The following is an 18,960-nucleotide window of genomic DNA, read 5'->3' on the forward strand; positions in this document are numbered from 1 at the left end:
CTCCTCCTGCTTTCCCTTGGGAGCAACTTGAGGCCAAACTCACAGTTCTGTCTTTACCATGTCTAAGCCATTTGGAAGATCCTTCACAAATAAACTTCCCTGGTGGCTCAGACGGTAAAGCGTCTGCCTATAATTCGGGAGACCCAGGTTCCATCCCTGGGTTGGGAAGATCTCCTGGAGAAGGAAATAGCAACCCATTCCACTATTCTTGCCTGGAAAATCCCATGGACGGAGGAGCCTGGTAGGCTACAGTCCATGGGGTCACAAAGAGTCGGACACGACTGAGTGACTTCACTCACAAATAAAAAGTGCTGGATTAAAATTTTTTCCATCTCTAATATATTTTTGCTTTGTTTAAATTTAAAGTATTTTTTCCCCAATATAAAAATACACTGCACGAGTAGTTATTGTGGTTGGGGTGGGGAGGAGCTGGGAGGGAGCACCAGGGGTTTCTAGGATGTGTTCTTTTATTGATGCAGTGTGTTGGTTCGTAAATTCATAGTTTATAACATGTACTTTTCTGTACATATTTATACCTCAATAAAAATCCCACATAGCCAAGCGATTTAGTTATACAGATGTGTACATTCTTTAGAAAAAAAAAACCCAACCCTGTTGGTCCAGTAGTTAAGACTCTGTGCTTCCGCTGCAGGGGGCACAAGTTTGATCCCTAGTCAGGGGTCTCGCATGCTGCACAGCAGGGGTCCAAAAAACCCTAAAAACGAAAATAAATCAAAACCCCACACATACTTCATAACTATGTAGGGAAATACAGAGAAATGGGGAAAAAAAAAAAAAAAGAACCAGTGAAAACCAAGGATTGCCTTTTAGGCCCTCCACAAGGTGACACAACTTTTGAGACAAGGTAAGTCCCTCCAAATAAAGCCACCAAAGTGCTGGTGGCCTCCTCTCACCCCTGTGAGGAGAGGGAACGAGCCTCTGGGAGGTTCCATGAAGTTGACATACGGGACTCCATATAATTCAGTGCCAAGGAGCAGGAGTCTCTCTTTGATCTAATCTGGCTCACCTGAGCCCTCTTTTTGACCAGGTCTCAAACCCTGGGCCCTTTTGTCCTTCCATGCAAAGTCCAGTTGTAACAAGAATCTTGATAAGTCAGTTTAGCCTGAACCCCCATCCTCGAGGTCTGGTCACCTTCAAAATGTTTGGCTTCCCCATTGTCCAGCATCCTCAGGTGATGTCTGAGCCTCCTGGCCTGCCTTAGCAAGTTTTTTTTTTTTTAATTAATTAATTTATTTGGCTGCACCGGGTCTTAGTTGAGGCATGTGGATTCTTTAGTTGTAGCATGCAAACTCTCAGTTGCGGTATGTGGGATCCAGTTCCTTAAACGGGGATCGAACCCAGTCCCCCTGCACTGGGAGTGTGGCATTCTAGCCACCGGAAATTCTGCCAGGCCGATTTAGTGAGAATCTCCCCTGATCCCTGACGTTTTCTTTTAGTAATCTTCCACCCACTGACCCCTACCCTACTCCTTGGCTTATATTCCCGCTTGTCTTTGTATTCACAGTTGAACTCAATCTCTGCTCCCTCCCACCCATCTGCAAGACCCCAAGGTACTGGTCCCTGCCCCTATCACAGAGGTTCTGAATATAGCCCACCTTACCCTTCTTTAACAAGTGCCTGGAATAAATGTTTTCCTTTAACAGCAGTCAAATCATAATTTAAACTGCATCATTAGAAATGGACGTTTTTGTGCGTCGCAGAAGAATGATCCTGAAAGGGACATTGCTGGTTCAAGTCCCTCATTAAAAAAAAAAAAAGGGGAAGAAATGCATATAACAGGAAATAAACAAGTCAATTAGCATATTCACGTCATGCAACAATGAGCTCTGCTGCTGCTGCTAAGCCGCTTCAGTAGTGTTCGACTCTGTGCGACCCCACAGATGGCAGCCCACCAGGCTCCGCCATCTCTGGGATCCTCCAGGCATGAACACTGAAGTGGGTTGCCATTTCCTTCTCCAATGCATGAAAGTGAAAAGTGAAAGTGAAGTCGCTCAGTCGTGTCCGACTCTCAGCGACCCCATGGACTGCAGCCTTCCAGGTTCCTCGGTCCATGGGATTTTCCAGGCAAGAGTACTGGAGTGGGGTGCCATTGCCTTCTTTGAGCTCTATCTGGTTTCAAAATAAAACCCACAATAAAACTATCACCCAAAATAAAATCATCCCAAATAAAACCCATGTCCGTTAAGCACTGTCCTCCTGGCAACCACCAACCTGCTTTCTGTCTTGGTGAATTTATTTATTCTGGAGGTTTCATTTAAATGGAATCACACAATATATGGCCTTTTTGTCTGCCTTCTCTCACTTCTTTCACATGATGTTCTTGAAGTTCATTCACAGGGTAGCACAGATCAGGACTTCATTCCTTGTCATGGACAAACACTATTCCTTAATGTGGATAAGCCATGTTTCTTTTACCCGTTCATCTGCTGATGGACACTTGGGTTGTTTCTGCCTTTTGGGTATTGTAAACAGAGCTACTATAAGCATTCGTGTACAAGGTTTTATGTGGACACATGTTCTCAGTTCTCTTGGGTAAACACCTAGAAGTGAAATTATTGGGTCACATGGTAAATCCATGTCTAATTTTTTGAGGAACCTTGAGTTTCTCTCTTTTTTTTTTTTTTTTGGCCACACTATGTGGCATGTGGGATCTTAGTTCCCTGAAACCCTGTCCCCTGCATTGGCAGTTCAGAATGTTAACCAATGAACTGCCAGGGAAGTCCCAGGTCTCTCCTTTTTAAAAGAGATTTTTTGGGACTTCCCTTGTGGTCCAGTGATTAGGACTCCAGGCTTCCACTGCTGAGGGTCTGGGATCCCATAACCCACCCGGCATGGCCAAAGGGGGGAACAAAGATATTTTTCTTGGGGCAGGGTTGTTGTTGGTCAGTCGCTAAGTTATGTCTGACTCTTGTGAGTCCATGCACTGTAGCCCACCAGGCTCCTCTGTCCATGGGATTTCCCAGGGCAAGAATATTGGAATGGGTTGCTGTTTCCTTCTCCAGAGGATCTTCCCAACCCAGGGATTGAACCCACATCTCCTATATTGGCAGGTGGGTTCTTTACCACTGAGTCACCAGGGAAGCCCTGGGGCAGGGTGGGGAGGTTAAATCAGGAGCTTGGGATTAACAGATACACACCACTACCACTATATATACACAAAATAAACCTACTGTAAAGCACAGGGAAATATATTCAATGTATTATAATAACCTATAATGGAAAAGAATCTGAAAAAGAAAACATGTATATGTATAGCTGAATCACTTTGTTATACACCTGAAACTAACACAGTATTGTAAATCAACTATACTTCAATAAAAACAATTTTAACATATGTTTTCCTCAAGGGCTGGCGGGGACTCCAGATTCGTTCTCCACATCTATTAGTAGTAGTGGTGTTAGTTGCTCAGTTCTATCTGACTCTTTGCAACCCCATGGACTGTAGCCTGCCAGGCTCCTCTGTCCATGGAATTCTCCAGACCAGAGTACTGGAGTGGGTAGCCATTCCCTTCTCCAGGGTTTCTTCTCGACCCGGGGATTGAACTCAGGTCTCCTGCATTGCAGGCAGATTCTTTACCATCTGAGCTACAGGGAAGACCCTGTTCCACATCTGTTAGGACCAGTTTTTCATGGGTGACCAGCCTGTCTTTGTTAAGTACACATAACATCCAAGTCTCAGTTTAGAATTAAAATGATGCTGCTGTTCTTTCACGTAGCTCAATGATAAAGAATCCACCTGCCAATGCAGGAGACACAGGAGGCGCAGGCTCCATTCCTTGGTCAGGAAGGTCCCCAGAGAGGAAATCGAAACCCACTCCAGTTTTCTTGCCTGGAAAATTCCATAGACAGAGGAGCCTGGCGGGCTACTGTCCATGTGGTTGAAAAGAGCCAGATACAACTGACTACAATGAAGCCTGAAGCCTGCGCTTCCACTTAGGGTCCTGCCTGAGACCTTAGTGTCCTAGGGTTTGCCTGACTCCTGGGGGCCAGCCAGCCTGCACCGCTAATGGCTGCAAATCGGGGTAACAGATCCACCCCCAAGGACTCAACATGCTTCTCCCCTTAGGAATAACACTTACTCCTGCCAAGAGATGCAGGTGGCAGATCTGATTCCATGCTAATCCTATTTTACAGTTAGATTGTCTTCCCTTCTTAAGTGCTCCAAGTCCTCAATTTGAGAACCAAGTGGTCACAGATACTTGTCACGTGGCAACTGGAATTCAGCCTAAGATGATAGGATCTTTGTGCTTGTTGGCAAATGCCAAGTTGATGCTGTGGATTTTTCTAGGTCATGCCGAGTCCGGAAGATGGATATGTCCTTTAAACTCTGCATCAGAGCCGTCTGTCTGTCCCTCCCTCCCGGGACCCATCAGCCTGCTGCGCAGAGCCAGGAGGAGGTGGGGTGTTTGACTGTGTCCTTCCTGGGCTCTCTGCATCGCTGGAACAGCCACCTGGCGCCCAGATGGGGCTCCCTCCCCTGGATCCTCTGCTGCAGTTGGGAGGGGTCAGCCCACAGCCTTTCTCTCGAGGACTTCTGTGTACAGAACCATGCTTACCGCAGCTCTAGGAAGGAGACAGAAACAGAAAAGAAAGGATACTTTCTTCGTATATGCTTCCCATTATATGCTCCTCCCAAGCCCATTCCATCTTTTGTTTTAAAATAACTTCACTCCTTAGTCTGTAAGCTTTTACAGGTAATCACTCGGCTCCCTTTCTGTTTTGAGACAGGGAGTTTCAGAGGAGGCTGCTAGGATCATCTGATGGTGCCTTGAAGGAGAAATGACAGCTCGACTCATTTTCAAGAAGCTGGTCACGTTGCTGTGGTCAGCACTTTAGGGCAAGGAGCAAAAAGGACAACGAGCCGCTTTTGGAAGTGGCTCTCCTGTCGGATCGGCACAGCATCACTCCCTTGGCAGCACAAAGCTTCGGGGGCACACGTGTGGAATGAGGTTACCGTGTCCCTTGCCCCGGGGCCCCTCTCCTCAGCCCCAGCTGTCCAGCCCATCCTGTGCAATCATTACTTAAATGACCAGGGTTCTGTCTGGAAAGAATCGAAGGGTTTGACCTTCAGGAGGCCAGCCTCCAGGGAAGGGGAATTTCTATTTTCGGGATGTGGATAATGAGTGTCAGGGGCAGGCAAGCCCCACTCCAGGCGCCCATCTTTTTTTGCAGCTTGGCAAAGTAGGGCGCTGGCCCCTCTTTGGCCTCCAGTGAATCGGCTTCTGTGAAGGAGGCCTGAGAGGCGAGAGGGATGCAACCCCAGGTGCCCACCAGGGGCCAGCAGGGTGTCTTGAAAGGGTGTTCCCCATCTCTGGAGGGGGTGAGAGAGGATGTCACCTCTGCTCTGTGGAAGTGGTCCATTCCCAGGTAGGAGGAAACCACCCCAGACCATTAGCGCCAAAATGCTGCATCCAGCCTGTTTGCTTTGGGAACAACCCAAGGACGAGGCTTAGCTTTGGAGCGACGTTAAAATGGAAAACACTGCACAACAAAAAACGCCCGGAAAACTGTGTACACACCCATCCCCTTGGCCTGGACGTGGGGACCAAATAAAAGCGGCTCAGCACTCCCGCTGCCTGGCTGCAGAGCGGCCAGGTCTCTCTTCCTGCTTTCCAGAAGCTCTCCTTTTGGGAATCACCCAAAGCAGTTTGACACAGCTGCTGGCTGCTCTTCCCTTGAAGGAGACGACCAGTCGCACAGTGTCTCTCGGAACCAATATGTGAAATGAAGTCGCTTCAGTCGTGTCCCACTCTTTGTGACTCCATGGACTGTAGCCGACCAGGCTCCTCACTCCATGGAAGTTTCCAGGCAAGAGTACTGGAGTGGGTTGCCATTTCCTCCTGCAGGGGATCTTCCCGACCCAGGGATTAAACCTGGGTCTCCCTCAATGCAGGCAGATGCTTTACCGTCTGAGCCACCAGGGAAGTCGAACCAGTATAAACCAGTATAAATGAGTAACTGATTTCAAAGCACAGTTGAGGGCTTCCCGGGTGGCTCAGTGGTAAAGAGTCCGTCTGCCAATGCAGGAATCATGGGTTCAATCCCTGATCTGGAAAGACGCCAGATGCTGCGGGGCCCCTAAGCACATGCGCCACAACTATGGCGCCTGTGCTCTGGAGCCTGGGAGCTGTAGCGACTGAACCCACACGCCCAAACTACTGAAGCCAGTGTGTTCTAGAGCCTGTGCTCCACAACGAGAGAAGCCACGGCAATGAGAAGCCTGCACAAGACTAGGAGTGGCAACTAGAGAAAGAAGTCCATGCACAGGAATAAAGATCCAGCACATTCAAAAATAAATAAAATTATTTCTTTAAAAAGCAAAACACAGTTGGGTAGGGCAGGGGCTGGCTGCAGCCTCAGAAGGGGACCTTCTCTCCCCTCACTAGTGTTCAGGATGTGGGACTGGGTGCTGGAGACAGGCCAGAGCCCACTGTAGAGAGCCCAAACCGGAGCTGATGTCAGCAAGAACCTATGAAATATTCCTAGCCACCGTTCTCCACGTGGCTGGCCTGGTCCAGCCTCACCACAAAGTATAAAAGTAGCTGGACTGTCGGGCTTCATGACAGGAGCTGTGAGGACCATGTCTTTTGTGTGGTACCCAGTGGGCTGGGCCGGTGGCAAGCCCTTCCTGCAGAGTGGGGAATTCTGCCAAACTGGAAATGGATGGGCAGGTCTGTGCCCCACCCTTTCCTCAGGTGAAAAGTTATTTGTTATCCTATAATTACTATGTTCAGTAAATATGCCAATTGCTCCTTCTCAGGCAATTTCTTTTTTCCCTCCTGTGCAGTTTTTAAAAATGGAAACCGGTGTTCTTTGCGGGGGCCTCTGTCTGATGAGTCAAAGACCACAAAGTCTACAGAATCACGTGTCAATGACCTCAGCAAGAATGTTTTCGGCCCCACCATGACGAATGCGAATTGAGGGAAACCAAGTTCCTGGTTTGTGTTCAGCTGGTACCACTGAGGAGATGCGGAATGCTAGAAAGAAAGTTCTGGCGCCAAGTAAGGACAGGATTCCCAGACATTCCCTGCCCCACTGTGGCTGGCAGAATAACAGCCCCCCCCAAAGATGTCTGTGTCATAGTTCCATGCGACCCATGACTATGTTACCTTATATGGCAAAAGCAATTTTGCAGTTGTGACTAAATTAAATTAAGGCTTTTGGACGGGGAGCTCAACCTGAGTTAGCCAGGTAGGGTCAATGTCATCACAGACGGGAGAACTTACAAGAGGGAGGCAGGAAGATCGGGGGGTTTCCCTGGTAGCTCAGCTGGTAAGGAATCTGCCTGCAATGCTGGAGACTCCAGTTCGATTCCTGGGTCAGGAAGATCCCCTGGAGCAGGGATAGGCTACCCACTCCAGTATTCTGGCCTGGAGAATTCCATGGACAGAGGAGCCTGGAAGGCTACAGTCCTTAGAGTCGCAAAGAGTCAGACACAACTGAAATGACTTAGCACAGCACAGGAAGGTCAGAGTCAGAGAAGATGTGACAACAGAAGCAAAAGTCAGATGGAGACTTGGAGATGCTAGACTGCCAGCACGGAGGTGAAAGAAGGGATCCGAGGCCAAGGAATGCAGGTGCTTCTAGACGCTAGAACAGGAAGGCAGCTCAGCCCTGCCAATCCATTCTAAACTTGTGACCTCCAGAACTGCAAGATGAGAAATTGGTGCAGCAACGAGAACCCAGGACACTAACACAAAACCCAGCTTTGTTCTTCTAAGGACTGTGGAAGAAACCCATCTGCTCAGAAAACCAGAGACGCCATAAGCCGAGGTGCAGGGTAAGATCGGAAAGTCAGGGGAGCGGGGGTGGTGTGCAAGCCTGGGGAAGGTCCCTCAACAGTGGAAGGCGGGCAGGGCCAGTTCCCGTCCCTTTCCTGTGGCACCCACAGGAGCCTGCACTGTTGTCCTCTCTGGAGACACCTAGGACTGTTCGATTTTTTTTTTTTAGTTTGAAAACTGATACATCCATTCACACTAGAGTCCTCATAACTAACTGGGTTTTCCTCCCAGAGAAATTTGCATTCAAAAAAGAACAGGCCCGCAGAAGATAATGTAGACCCTGAAACAACAAATTTCAGCCAGGTCTTTCACCAGGGAAGAGGGTCATGTGGTGGCCAAGGCAGAGTTGCGTGATGCATGCACAGGTTATGTGTGCATGCTCAGTCTCGTCCAATGTGTGACCCCATGGTCTGTAGCCCGCCAGGCTCCTCTGTCCATGGGATTTCCCAGGCAAGAATACTGGAGTGGGTTGGCATGTCCTCCTCCTGGGGACCTTCCAGACCCAGGGATCGAACCCACATCTCCTGGATTGATAGGTGGATTCTTTACCATTGAGCCCCCTGGGAAGCCTGCACATACAGGTCAAGGAACACCTGTGGCCAGTCAACCACTAGTAGCTAGGGGAGAAGCCTGGAACAAGACGCTGCCTCACAGGCCTTGAAAGGAACCGACCCTGCTGACATCTTAATCTTGGATTTCTTAAGAACCGTGACACAGTAAATTTCTAAATCACCCAGTCTGTGGTACCTTGTTATGACAACTCAAGGAAACTAACACAGACGCCTTCAGATCCCAGACCAGCAGCTGAAATGAGTGGCAGGGGTGAGGCCTTTTAGGGGAGGCTGTGCTAGTGAACTTTCCTGAAAGGGATGTGTCCCTCTGAGCAGGCCTGCTCAGATGTGGGGTGTGTGGGAGGCAGAGTCCAGAGACCCAGAAGAGATGCTGGCTGGCAGCCTCGGCAAGGACACCTGTGAGGAGGAGGAGGCCACCTCCGAGATAAATCTAGGCTCACCCCACCACACCTGGAGCAGCTGAACCACCACAGAGACAGAAACTTGGAACACCGCCTGCAGGTCAGGAATCTCGTGTGACTAGTCTGGTCTCCTGCATGCCCATGCAGGACACACCTCTCCACCCACAGCCTGCCACCCTCAATGCGTGTCAGGGTCACTGGGATTTCAGAATGGGAAACCACATCTGGGTCCATCCCAGGAGACCAGTCTTAAAAACAGTCAGGCTGGACACCTCCCTTTCCCTGCCCTTGCAGCCTTCCAGGCAGAAAGCCCTTGAGGTCAAGGAAGGCTGCGGGGGTCCTGCAGTTCAGCCTGGGAGCTGGAACCTCAGGAACAGGTGAGATGGCAGGAATGAACAAATCAATGTTAGTTGCTGAGTCGTGTCCAACTCTCTGCGACCCCATGGGCTGTCGCCCGCCAGGCTCTTCTGCCCATGGAATTCACTAGGCAAGAATGAATACTGGAGTGGGTAGCCAAGGAGATGGCAGGAAACCTCTCCTAATAAAAGCAAGTCATTTGCCATCTGGCAGCCTTGGCTCCAAGTTTCCAGAGAGCTGGGCCAGGCCCAGTGCATGCCTGCTTGCTTTTTTTTTTTTTTTAAAAGAACAGAAAAGGATCAGGTGTGTCCTGGGGAGGCTACCCTCAAGGAGGAGGGAGGGTGACTGGGGGAATTGGAACAGCAGTCTCTTTCACCTCTGAGACAGGTGTACCTGATGGTTGGTGACCGGGACAGATCAAGTCTCATGCCAGGCCTGTGGCCACAGCAGCTAGTTGCTTAATCAGAACCTGGAGGATGAAGCCTGGAGAGGGCTTCCAGATGCTTCCTCTTTCTCAGAGCGATTGAGCAGCGGGGTGGATGAGGCAGCTCTGTGGCAAGCAACACGTGGAGCGGATGGATACTCAAACGCCAGCTAGAAGCCTGGGGTCAGCTGGGCCTCCCGGGCTGGGGGCTGGGATCTGGGTTTGCTTCTCAGCTCTGTAGGGAGCTGGTTCAGTGGCTTAGCTAGGCAAGACCCTTCACCTCTCAGGGTTTCACTTCCCCCAATTATCAAAAGGGGAAAAGCATCTTCCTCTTGCCCAATCCGGTCTCCTGGGCCATGGGTACTGACGAGGATCTCTGGAGATGAAATAACCCTCTTTAGAGAGGGGCTGGGGGCGGGGCGGGCTCGGAGGGAGGGAGGCTGGAGGAAGGAGGTGACGGACGAGAAAGAAGCAGGCGGAGCAGGGACCTTGGGGGTGGGGACGGGGGTTGGGGAGAGGCGGCCGGGAGGACAGAGGAGCCTTTGTGCGGACTGGAACCGGGGCCAGAGGGCTCTGCCCTTCACCTCCCTCCCACTGGGCTCCCGGAGGCCGGATAACAACCCAGCAGGCCGCCCCGCCTCCCTCGCCGCTGGGTTTCCAGTTAACCCCGCCCCCAAGCGGCCGCACGACCCCGGGGGCTCCAGCTAGGGAGGCGGAGGGACCCTGCGGCAGGTGGGCTTTCTCACTAGGCTCGTGCACGGCCACGTCCTCGCTTCCTGGGTCTGAGTCCCACCAGACTCCGAGGTTTAAGCAGCGGCTTCTCAGGACTGATGGAAGCGCTCGTGGGGAGAAGAGGGAGGCCGCCCCCCTCCAAGATCCGAGATCCCCGGGAGCATCACGCCGCGTCCCGCGTCTTCCAGGCGCCCAAAGCCCTGACTTTGACCGTCCTGGCTGGAGGAGCAGGCAGGCGAGGGAGGAGGGGGAGAGGAGAGCCGAGGGATCCAGTCCGGGCTCCCGCAAGGAGCCCCCTCCTCCCGCCGGCGCTGGCGTTCCCGCGTCGCGTGACCGCGGCACTGCGGCTGCAGCGCGGCGCTTGGCTCCTGGCGCTGGATTCCTGGGCGGGGGGTGGGGAGCCTGGAGGTTCAAGATCAGACCTCGGTGGACTCCGATCGCGGCGCTGCTAGAGGGTGATGACGCCCCGCCCCGCTCCCCACTCGGGTTCCTAGTTTCGCAGAGTTTCTCGACCCGTGAAAGCATCGCTGAGTCACCTTCCCGGAACGCGCTCGGGACGCTCACGACCCAGCCAGGGCTGCCCCCAGAGCTGCGCAGGGCGGAGGTGGACACCACCCGGCCGCGTGCCAGGCCAACGGCCCCGGGACCCACGCGTCCCAGCCTGAGCCTCTCCCCTATCCCGGGCCCCGCCCCGCCAGGTGTTGGGGAACAGGGACGCCTGGGTCCTCTCGCAAAGCGGTACCTCGGAGCCGTGCCGAGACCTGCCTCTTGTCGACTTTCAGGGGCGATGGGAAGCGAGACGTGTGAATGGGTGTTGTGTGGGGGCAGGTGTGGGCGCGTGAGCACCCTGCAGCCAGGGCCTGCACCAGCTAAGCCTCCTACAGCGGTTTGGTCTTTTCTAACTTTGGTTAGGGAGTTAGAAACTTTGTAACTTGACCTTGGCAACTTCCTCCTCTGGGTCGCCGCACACTACCCCACAGGGAGCTTACTCGAGCGGGTCGTGGACACTTTCAGATCGGACACTTACTTGCCGGGGATGTGTTGATCACACCCCATTGACACCCGAGGCCCCGGGCCAGTTTGCAGCTCCCCGCTGAGCCAGCAGGGCGACGGAGGACACGCCCCCATGCTTGGCTCCCCAATCCGGATGGGGTCGCCTAGGCCTGTTTACACCGCCAAGCTCCTTTCAGGTGGGTAAGGGGCGCGGGGCCTGGAGCGCCCGCTGGTTCAGGCGAGCATCGATGTTGTCCTCTGGGAAAAGCACCCAACTTCTGAGGTTCTTAACAAGGCCCCCTCCTCCGGACCGCGTACCCTCCGCGCTCCTGGCCCTCCCTCCCGGGATGGCTCCTCTGGCTGTCTCAGGCTCCGTGGCCGTGCGGTCCAGGAAGCTAAAAATAACTCTGGGGGAGGATGGGAGCGGCTGCAGAGACACCCCAGCACGAAATGAGGGGTACCTGGCAGGGCCTGGACCTCGAAATCCGGGTGGGATTGGGGGGCGCGGGCAGCGGGGCAGGTTCCGCCAGGAGACTATCCAGTGACAGGCAAGGGTCTAACCAGAGCCCTGAGCCACGCGCGCCCGGAGCCCCACCCGGGGGCCGCTCAGATTTTGTGCGCGGCGGCCTGTGATGCGCGTTCACCCTCGCGCGCCCGGGACGCTGCGCTCGCGGCGCGCCGCTCGTAGCCGGGCCTGGGGCTCCGCGCCTAGCCAGCAGCCTCCACGTCTCCCGCCCGGCCGCGTCGCTCGCCTTCCTACTGCGTCCGAGAGTCCCCGGACCCAGCCAAAGGGCTGAGCGCTTGGCCGAGCCGTGGGCGCGGGCCGGGCTGGGGCGGAGCGGCAAGGCCAGGGCCCCGCTTGCTTGCGCCGTGCGGGGCCTGGGTTCCACCCCTGCGAACGCCTGGGCCGCGGGGCGTGGCCAGGCCGGGAGGCTAGGCACGGCGCCCTCCCCGAAGTTGAGCGAAAAGTTTGAGGCTGGAGGCAGCGAGGCCGCGCAGTCAGCGTTTACTCGGCGCTCCGGTTGCTCCGCAGATGCGAGGCTGAGCCCGGGACTGGCTGTGTTCAGCCCTAGGCGATTGTGGGGAACGGAGGTAGCGCTTCCCCCAGGAAACTGGACCGACTGGGTAGGGCTGGCCGCCTGCCCTGCTCTCTTGCCCTTCTTGGCTTCCTGGGCGGCCGGGGGAGCCGCCGTGCAGCACATGGCCTCCGCGCCCACTCGGCTCTGGCTGAGGGAGGTGGTGGCTGGCGGCCCGGCTCCGGCTCAGCCTTCGCACGACTCCGGCGCCGTTTCCACGAGCGCTGCGCGCGGCGCCGCAGAGCCCGGCCCTTGGAAACGCGCGCCGCGATCCGGGCAGCTCCAGAGCTCGGGGTAGAGGACGCGGCGACCCGGCTGTTTCGGGCCGAGGATCACTCGCCCCGAACTTCGCGCGCGGCGATGGCCACTCACCTTCTGGGATTTTTTTACACAACTGGACTCCCCTCCCCCTGGCGGCCCCCGGGGAGGGGCTTGAAGACCTGATCCCACGGAGAGAGCCGGGGCTCTGACTCATCGTCGGGCCGGAACCCGAGGTCCTAGAAAAGACAGGCTCTCAGGAAAAGACCCTTTCCCCCTGGGGGTGGGGGTGGTGGGAGCTCAGTTCCAGGACCCGAACGCCCTTGGTGGCACTGGACCTCGGCTTTCTGGACCTCTTGGAAAAATAGGCGATGCCGGTGCGCGCGGCTCCCGGAGCGTGGTCCCAGAACCTAATGGGGCGCCCCCTACCTCAGGGGGCCGCTCCAGACTCCACCAGCGCGGTTTCCTCTCCCTCAGATCCGGCAACCGCAGGGAATGACGCGGGTGCCCCCACAGCCCCGGCAACGGGCGGGGAGGGCGAGCCCCATGGCCGTCACCGAGAGGCCCGCCTGGGCAGCACCGATAAGGAGCTGAAGTCAGGAGCCGCCGCGGCGGACAGCGTCCGGACGGCGCCGGGGACCCCTCGGCAGCGGGGCGAGGTCATGGATGCAGGTTTGTGGGGGCCTGGCGGGGAAGGCCTGTAGGGGGATTCCTATTCTCCCTGGTGAGGAAAGTTGGCCGGAGTCAACTGAACAAGAGGGGCTGGGTACCCTGGAGGCGAGCCCTTTTCCCCATGAGACTAGAAGCTGGTGGGAGTCAGAGCCCAGCCAAACTGGCTGGAGTGCCCCGCTGGAGGCCGCTGCCGCTGGCCAGGCTCAGCTGGATCAATTACCCGTGGATTTCAGGCGCCGCGTTTCCACCCGGGTGCCCGCGTTGTGATCCTCAGCCCCTAGTGGCGGTTCCGGTTTGTGTTTACAGCGGGCGGCTCCCGGAACACGCTCCCAAGGCCCTGCCACGTGCTGGTGTTGTTAAATCCGCGCGGGGGCAAGGGCAAAGCCCTGCAGCTCTTCTGGAGCCACGTACAGCCGCTGCTGGCCCAGGCCGACGTCTCCTTCACGCTGATGCTCACTGGTGAGTTTCTTCCCGGGAGCGGGCGTGGGGAGCATCCCCAGCCGGGGGACCCGCGACTCCAACCTCCCACGTTGATAGCCGCGCCCTCTGCACAGAGCGGCGGAACCACGCCCGGGAGCTGGTGCGTGCGGAGGACCTGAGACGCTGGGACGCGCTGGTGGTCATGTCCGGAGACGGGCTGATCCACGAGGTGAGGCCTTCCCAGGGGAGGCTGGGCCTGGGTCTGGGTTGTGGGGGCGCCGTGGCGGGTGGGGGGAGCTTCCCAGGCTGAGGCCTCCTGTGCTCCAACAGGTGGTGAACGGGCTCATGGAGCGGCCTGACTGGGAGACCGCCATCCAGAAGCCCCTGTGTAGCCTCCCGGCAGGCTCTGGCAATGCAGTGGCCGCTTCTTTGAACTATTACGCCGGGTGAGAGCCAGGGTCCAAGCGGGTTTATTTTCCCTCAGGTCCTGCCAGGCTTTCTTTTATGAGTGCCTGCGAGCTACCACTCGTCTCTGGAGCCCTGAGCCTCTGTTCCAGGGTCCTCTCTCTCTCTCTCTCAGTGACTCCAGTTGGCTGTCACCCGCTGTCAACTCCCCCAGGGGCTCAAGGTTACTTTGGCCTGCCCCAGCTCCTCATCCGACTCCCTCCCCTGCAGGTACGAGCAGGTGACTAAGGAAGACCTCCTGACCAACTGCACGCAGCTGCTGTGCCGCCGGCTGCTGGCGCCCATGGACCTGCTATCCCTGCAGACCGCCTGCGGGCAGCGCCTCTTCTCTGTGCTCAGCCTGGCGTGGGGTTTCATCGCCGACGTGGATCTGGAGAGCGAGAAGTTTCGGCGCCTGGGCGAGATGCGCTTCACTCTAGGCGCCTGCCTGCGCCTGGTGGCCCTGCGCACCTACCGGGGCAGCCTGGCCTACCTGCCCGCAGAAACGCTGGCTTCCAGGAGGGGCCCCTCCCCGGCTCGGGCCCCGCAGGACCCCGCGGACACCCATGTGGTGCCCCTGGAGCAGCCAGTGCCTCCTCACTGGACGGTGGTGCCAGAGCAGGACTTTGTGCTGGTGTTGGTACTCCTGCATTCCCACCTGGCCAGTGACCTTTTCACCGCCCCCATGGGCCGCTGTTCGGCTGGCACCATGCATCTGTTCTACGTGCGTGCTGGCGTGTCCCGGGCCATGCTGCTGCGCCTCTTCCTGGCCATGGAGAAAGGCAGGCACATGGAGTGCCACTGCCCCCACCTGGTCTATGTGCCTGTGGTTGCCTTCCGCCTGGAGCCCAAGGATGGGAAGGGTGTGTTTACTGTGGATGGGGAACTGCTGATCAGCGAGGCTGTCCAGGGCCAGGTTCTCCCCAACTACTTCTGGATGGTCAGTGGCTACAGGGAGCCCCCACCCTCTCTGAAACCACAGCCCTCACCCCGCAGGAAGTCTCAGCAGATGCTGCCCCCATCAGAGCGTCCCTGACTCTGTGGGCCTTGCCCCTGCCTTTGTCTACTTGGTTCACTCTGTGCTCAGGCCCCGCCACCCCTCTCTCCCTCCTCCCCCAGGACTGGAGGGCCTGTCCACAGCCCACGTGGTGAGTTGGGAGGAGGAGGAGGAGAAGGAAGACTGGAGAAGGGTGGGAAGGACAGGCTCTGCCCACCGAAGGCCAGATGGAGTGTTGGGGTAGGAGCAGGGAAGCCACCCTTGAATCAGATCTGAATAAAGTGACATTCCCAGCCTGCTGGTCTTATCCTAGAGGGTGCGAAGAGTGGGGTCTTAATTCTGCCCGGGCTCTAGAATTTAACATGATGACCAACCCAGTGGTCCCTCCTGGATGGGGCAGCATGTGGTACCGGCCCCTGGGAAGTCATTTTGGTAGTGGGCACAGGACCAGAGCTGGTCCAGGCTGCTTTTGCAGGGGTTGGGGCCCTGCCCCAGTGATGATTATACCCCATCTGGTCTGGAGCCAACTGCCTCTTAGCACAGGTAGGAAGACTGAGGTTTAGAGCAAGTATGTCTTACCTAGGGCCATACAGCCAGCGCATCTCAGCCAAAAGGGAGATTGTCCCGGAGTTAGGGGCACTGGGGAAAACTGGCAAGGAGCAAGAGGTCAAAATGGCAGAGAGCTGTCCCCTTTTTACAAGGAGTCTGTCTGTCCAGGGCGGGCTCTGGGGCTCCCCTGCCCTCCTTGTCTGTCCTTGTCGGGGAGTGGTGGGCTGGGGTTTAAAAGGAAGCAGTGGTGAGGAGAGGCAGATTCCAGCCATCCAGAGTGGCTTCGAGCCCAGGCCAGCCCCCCCCAGCATCTGGAAGGAGCTGAACGGGTGGACCTGATCAGAGGCCCCCGGGGAACAGAGCTGCTGCTGCTGCCCTGCTGAAAGGGGGCTCCAGGACCCAGGCCCTGCTCAGAGGCAAGAGCACCCACCCACTGAGCTTCTAGACCCTCACCTCCCGGCCCCTCCAAGTCCTTGACAGGAGATGAAGAGGCTTGGGAGCGGGCTGGGTGAGGAAGGGGCTGCTGCCTTGAGACGCCCCCCACCCCGCCCCAGCCACAGGGATCTTTCCTTCCCCTGGGGAGGGTGTGTGAGGTGCCCCCGAGGGAAAGAAAGGCGACAGAGCCAGATGAATGGCAGAGGCAGGTTTAATGGTGCCACCTTGTCTGTTTTGTACACTGTAATGAGCCAAACCAAAAAAAATGCAAGTAAAAAAAAAAAAAGTTTAATCACACAGCACTTTATACAGATATCTTAAGCAATAGGCATTCACATCTCCACGTGAACAACGCACCGGGAAGCACAGCCCCGCCAGTCACTCTGGGTGATCCTCAAACAAGACCCCGACTCCGGCCTCCAATCGCCGCAGCCCTGGTCTGGCCCCCGTCCTCCCCCGCGCTGCCGCCGGCCGCGTGCTCACGGCGGCCCAGGTGTGGAGCCAGCGTAAGGCGGACAAGACACATCATGCTTTGGCTTCTTATTTTGTCTCTTTTTTTTTCCTAGTAAGAGTTAATATTTTTTGATTTATTCTTTCAATCTTAAATATTACATTACATACACCAAAAATTACATAGCTGCAATGTGCTCAATGGCATCCCCTTCACCTGGAGCTTCACATTATCAAACGCTTAGAAAACTTGTAAACCTCTGGGCCCAGCTCTGCGAGGGAAAACCCTGCTGGCCACCACTCTGCCACATCGAGCCTGCGGTTTTAAGCGCAGGGCTGACAGGCTGTGTTCTTGTCTGGGGCGGGGAGAGGGCTGGCCCACTCTGAGTTCCATGAGCTGCGTGCCACCCCTGCCGGCGTGAGCACTGGACACAGGAGGGGAGAGGGCCCGAGTCCACGGGAGAGGCCCTCGTCTGTGCTGCTGCTCCCGCCTCCGGGGACCTCAAAGCCAGAGCTGCGATCCCCCTCACCCCGAGGGGCAGGAAGGGCAAGGCACCTATAGCCGTGTCTTCCCAGCAGCAGCTCCCTGTCCTTACCCCGTGGCAGCGTGCGAGGGCCACCACCTCCCGGGCGTCGCCATGCACCCGGCCTGGTGCCCACCTCTCGCAGAGAGCAAGTTCAACAGGCCAGGGCCCAGCCGGGAGTCAGTGGCGGCGGCACCGCTCTGGGGAGGGTGGCCGAGCTGGGGGGCGAGGGAAGACCTGGCAGGTGGTGGCGACGGGCGGGCCCGGGACACCAGGAAGCGTCAGCGGGACTCGAGAGGGCAGGCGGGACGGGGCAACCGCCGCGGCAACCCACATTTCATGCAAGGCACGTCCACGTGGCCTGTGTTCTCCTGTGTCAGACCCCAGGGAGAGCCCACCCCTGCCCTGAGGGCGAGACGGCGCGGGAGGAAGCGCAGGGGCACTCTGCCTGGGACTACAAGGGGAAAATCAGCTGCACGGTTCTGATTTCCTTTGCCACAGGGCACCTGCCTGTTGGAAGATTGCTTCGGAATACAAATGGCAGCATCTCAAGAAACTTCCTGCACGTCAGCAGCAAACTCACCTTGGGAGGAGGGGGCAAAGGGCAGGGGGCGGGGCCTGCACTGGGACAGGGGAGGAGAGGGAAGGGGGGAGGCCTCTCCCTGTGGCCACCTACGTGCCTTCCTCCGGGGCTGCTGGCTACTTGTCCCCCGCGCTCTCGGGCATGCCCGCCTCCGTCAGGGCAGCCCGGAACTGCATCAGGACTCCCCGGATGCTCTTGACGAAGCCCTTGGAGAGCGGGAAGAGGGGGAAGCCGAGGTCAGGGTAGCCGCTCTTCTCGGGCAGGAAGCTCCGGTAGCTCTTTCTCCTCTTCTTTGGCTTGACGCTGGGCGGCACCGAGGCGTCGGGCGGGGCCTCCGAGGCCTGCTCCGTGCGGTCCCTGGGGGCTGAGGCCGGGCCCTCCGAGTCTGAGCCCTGGGAGGCCTCCCCGGGGGCTAGCCCCCCGTCCTCAGGTTCCTCTCGGCCGAAGTCTGAGAGCTCGGCCACAGCCGGCGGCTCCGGCGAGCTGCTGTCCTTGGGGAGCCCGTTGGGCAGCGCCTGGGCCCTCTCCAGCAGGGCGTGGGTTTCCAGCCAGGACTCGATGCGGTTCACCAGCCGCCAGCCACCGGTGCTAAAGTGCTGCCGGATCTCCTGCTCAAAGACCTCGGGTGGCCGCCGGACCAGCTGGGTCATGGACTGTACCACGCGGATGAGGGCCATCTCGTTGTAGCAGCGGCTGTTCTCGTAGCCCTCTTGCAGGCCTCGGTCGCTGTCAAAGCCTGCCTCGTTGTAGTACGGTTCGTTCACCAGGATTAGACCTGAAAGAGGGAAGGGGAAGTCCCTCAGGGCTGGCCCAACCTCCACCCCTAGACGGGAGGTCAAGGGGCGCCATGGCCAGAGTGATGGTGCCCTCCAGCCGCACCCCGCCTACCTTGGATGGAGATAAGCACCTGGAGAAGGCTGGATTTGCTCGTCCACCTCTCTGTCCCCTGCAGCACACACACACGCACACACGGTGCACACTGATCAGTTGTGTCCCAGACGCCTGCCCGGACTGGCCCGCCCCCACCCTCACCGCGAGCCAGCGCTGACCCACCTTTCCAATCCAGGTGCCCAGGAGGCTGACGCACACCTTGCCGTTGTCATACAGGTTGGGGTTCAGGCGGCCACTGCACTGGGAGAGGTAGCAGAAGTGGGGGGGCACGGCCGGGTAGATGTTGGGGAGCTGGATGTCGAACAAGTAGAGGCCGTCCTCGTAGGGGGTGCGAGTGGGGCCCTTGATCAGGGCCGAGAAGAGGTCCTAGAGGGGGGTAC

At 57.0% G+C, this 18,960-nt stretch overlaps 3 protein-coding genes across 19 annotated transcripts in view; 1 reads left to right on the top strand and 2 right to left on the bottom strand.

The window, feature by feature from the left end:
- Positions 1 to 3,192: 3,192 nt before the first annotated feature.
- On the bottom strand, positions 3,193 to 13,631 carry LOC147351116 (uncharacterized). 2 transcript variants are annotated; one of them, XR_015147184.1, is made up of 3 exons: positions 13,508 to 13,631; positions 12,730 to 12,854; positions 3,193 to 4,584 (listed from the first exon to the last, which is right to left on the bottom strand). XR_015147184.1 is itself a non-coding variant. In XM_086356285.1 (2 exons), the coding sequence occupies exons 1-2, from the start codon at positions 12,481 to 12,483 to the stop codon at positions 4,354 to 4,356; spliced, it is 972 nt and encodes a 323-aa protein (XP_086212411.1). In that variant the 3' UTR covers positions 3,193 to 4,353. The 2 variants fall into 2 exon arrangements, 1 of the variants encoding a protein (XP_086212411.1); XM_086356285.1 differs by lacking the exons at positions 12,730 to 12,854; positions 13,508 to 13,631 and adding an exon at positions 11,743 to 12,483.
- On the top strand, positions 10,240 to 15,444 carry SPHK1 (sphingosine kinase 1). 15 transcript variants are annotated; one of them, XM_086356271.1, is made up of 6 exons: positions 10,240 to 11,478; positions 13,093 to 13,287; positions 13,594 to 13,746; positions 13,842 to 13,936; positions 14,038 to 14,153; positions 14,383 to 15,444. In XM_086356271.1, exons 1-6 carry the CDS (start codon positions 11,415 to 11,417, stop codon positions 15,185 to 15,187), a joined length of 1,428 nt encoding a protein of 475 aa, XP_086212397.1. In that variant the 5' UTR covers positions 10,240 to 11,414; the 3' UTR covers positions 15,188 to 15,444. The 15 variants fall into 15 exon arrangements, with proteins under 15 accessions (XP_086212397.1, XP_086212395.1, XP_086212400.1 ...); XM_086356269.1 differs by having other exon boundaries at positions 10,881 to 11,478; positions 13,521 to 13,746; positions 13,825 to 13,936; XM_086356274.1 differs by lacking the exon at positions 10,240 to 11,478 and adding an exon at positions 12,241 to 12,851.
- Positions 15,445 to 16,327: 883 nt separating this feature from the next.
- UBE2O (ubiquitin conjugating enzyme E2 O) overlaps positions 16,328 to 18,960 on the bottom strand; it is a 49,245-nt gene continuing 46,612 nt past the window's right edge. For both annotated transcript variants that reach the window (XM_086356265.1, XM_086356266.1), the window contains exons 16-18: positions 18,743 to 18,946; positions 18,578 to 18,635; positions 16,328 to 18,464 (exon numbers count right to left, since the gene is read on the bottom strand). In XM_086356265.1, coding sequence (XP_086212391.1) covers positions 17,806 to 18,464; positions 18,578 to 18,635; positions 18,743 to 18,946 — 921 coding nt within the window. In that variant the 3' untranslated portion in view covers positions 16,328 to 17,805. The remainder of the gene's footprint in view (positions 18,465 to 18,577; positions 18,636 to 18,742; positions 18,947 to 18,960) is intronic.

The sequence above is a fragment of the Bos grunniens genome, chromosome 19 (assembly GCF_055505025.1).
Source record: "Bos grunniens cultivar Pamir isolate PY7600 chromosome 19, Bosgru_T2T1.0, whole genome shotgun sequence".
NCBI classification, from domain to species: Eukaryota; Metazoa; Chordata; class Mammalia; order Artiodactyla; family Bovidae; genus Bos; species Bos grunniens.

Bases quoted from the DNA above. Each gene is read 5' to 3' on its own strand.
- LOC147351116 (XM_086356285.1), bottom strand. From the start codon at position 12,483: ATGTGCTGCACGGCGGCTCCCCCGGCCGCCCAGGAAGCCAAGAAGGGC. The intron at 4,585-11,742 runs GTACCCCTCATT...TCTCCTTCCTAG, and splicing joins CGAGGTCCAGGCCCTGCCAG to AGCTGCGGTAAGCATGGTTC.
- SPHK1 (XM_086356268.1), top strand. From the start codon at position 12,987: ATGCCGGTGCGCGCGGCTCCCGGAGCGTGGTCCCAGAACCTAATGGGG. The intron at 13,747-13,824 runs GTGAGTTTCTTC...CCACGTTGATAG, and splicing joins CTTCACGCTGATGCTCACTG to CCGCGCCCTCTGCACAGAGC. The intron at 14,154-14,382 runs GTGAGAGCCAGG...CCTCCCCTGCAG, and splicing joins TCTTTGAACTATTACGCCGG to GTACGAGCAGGTGACTAAGG.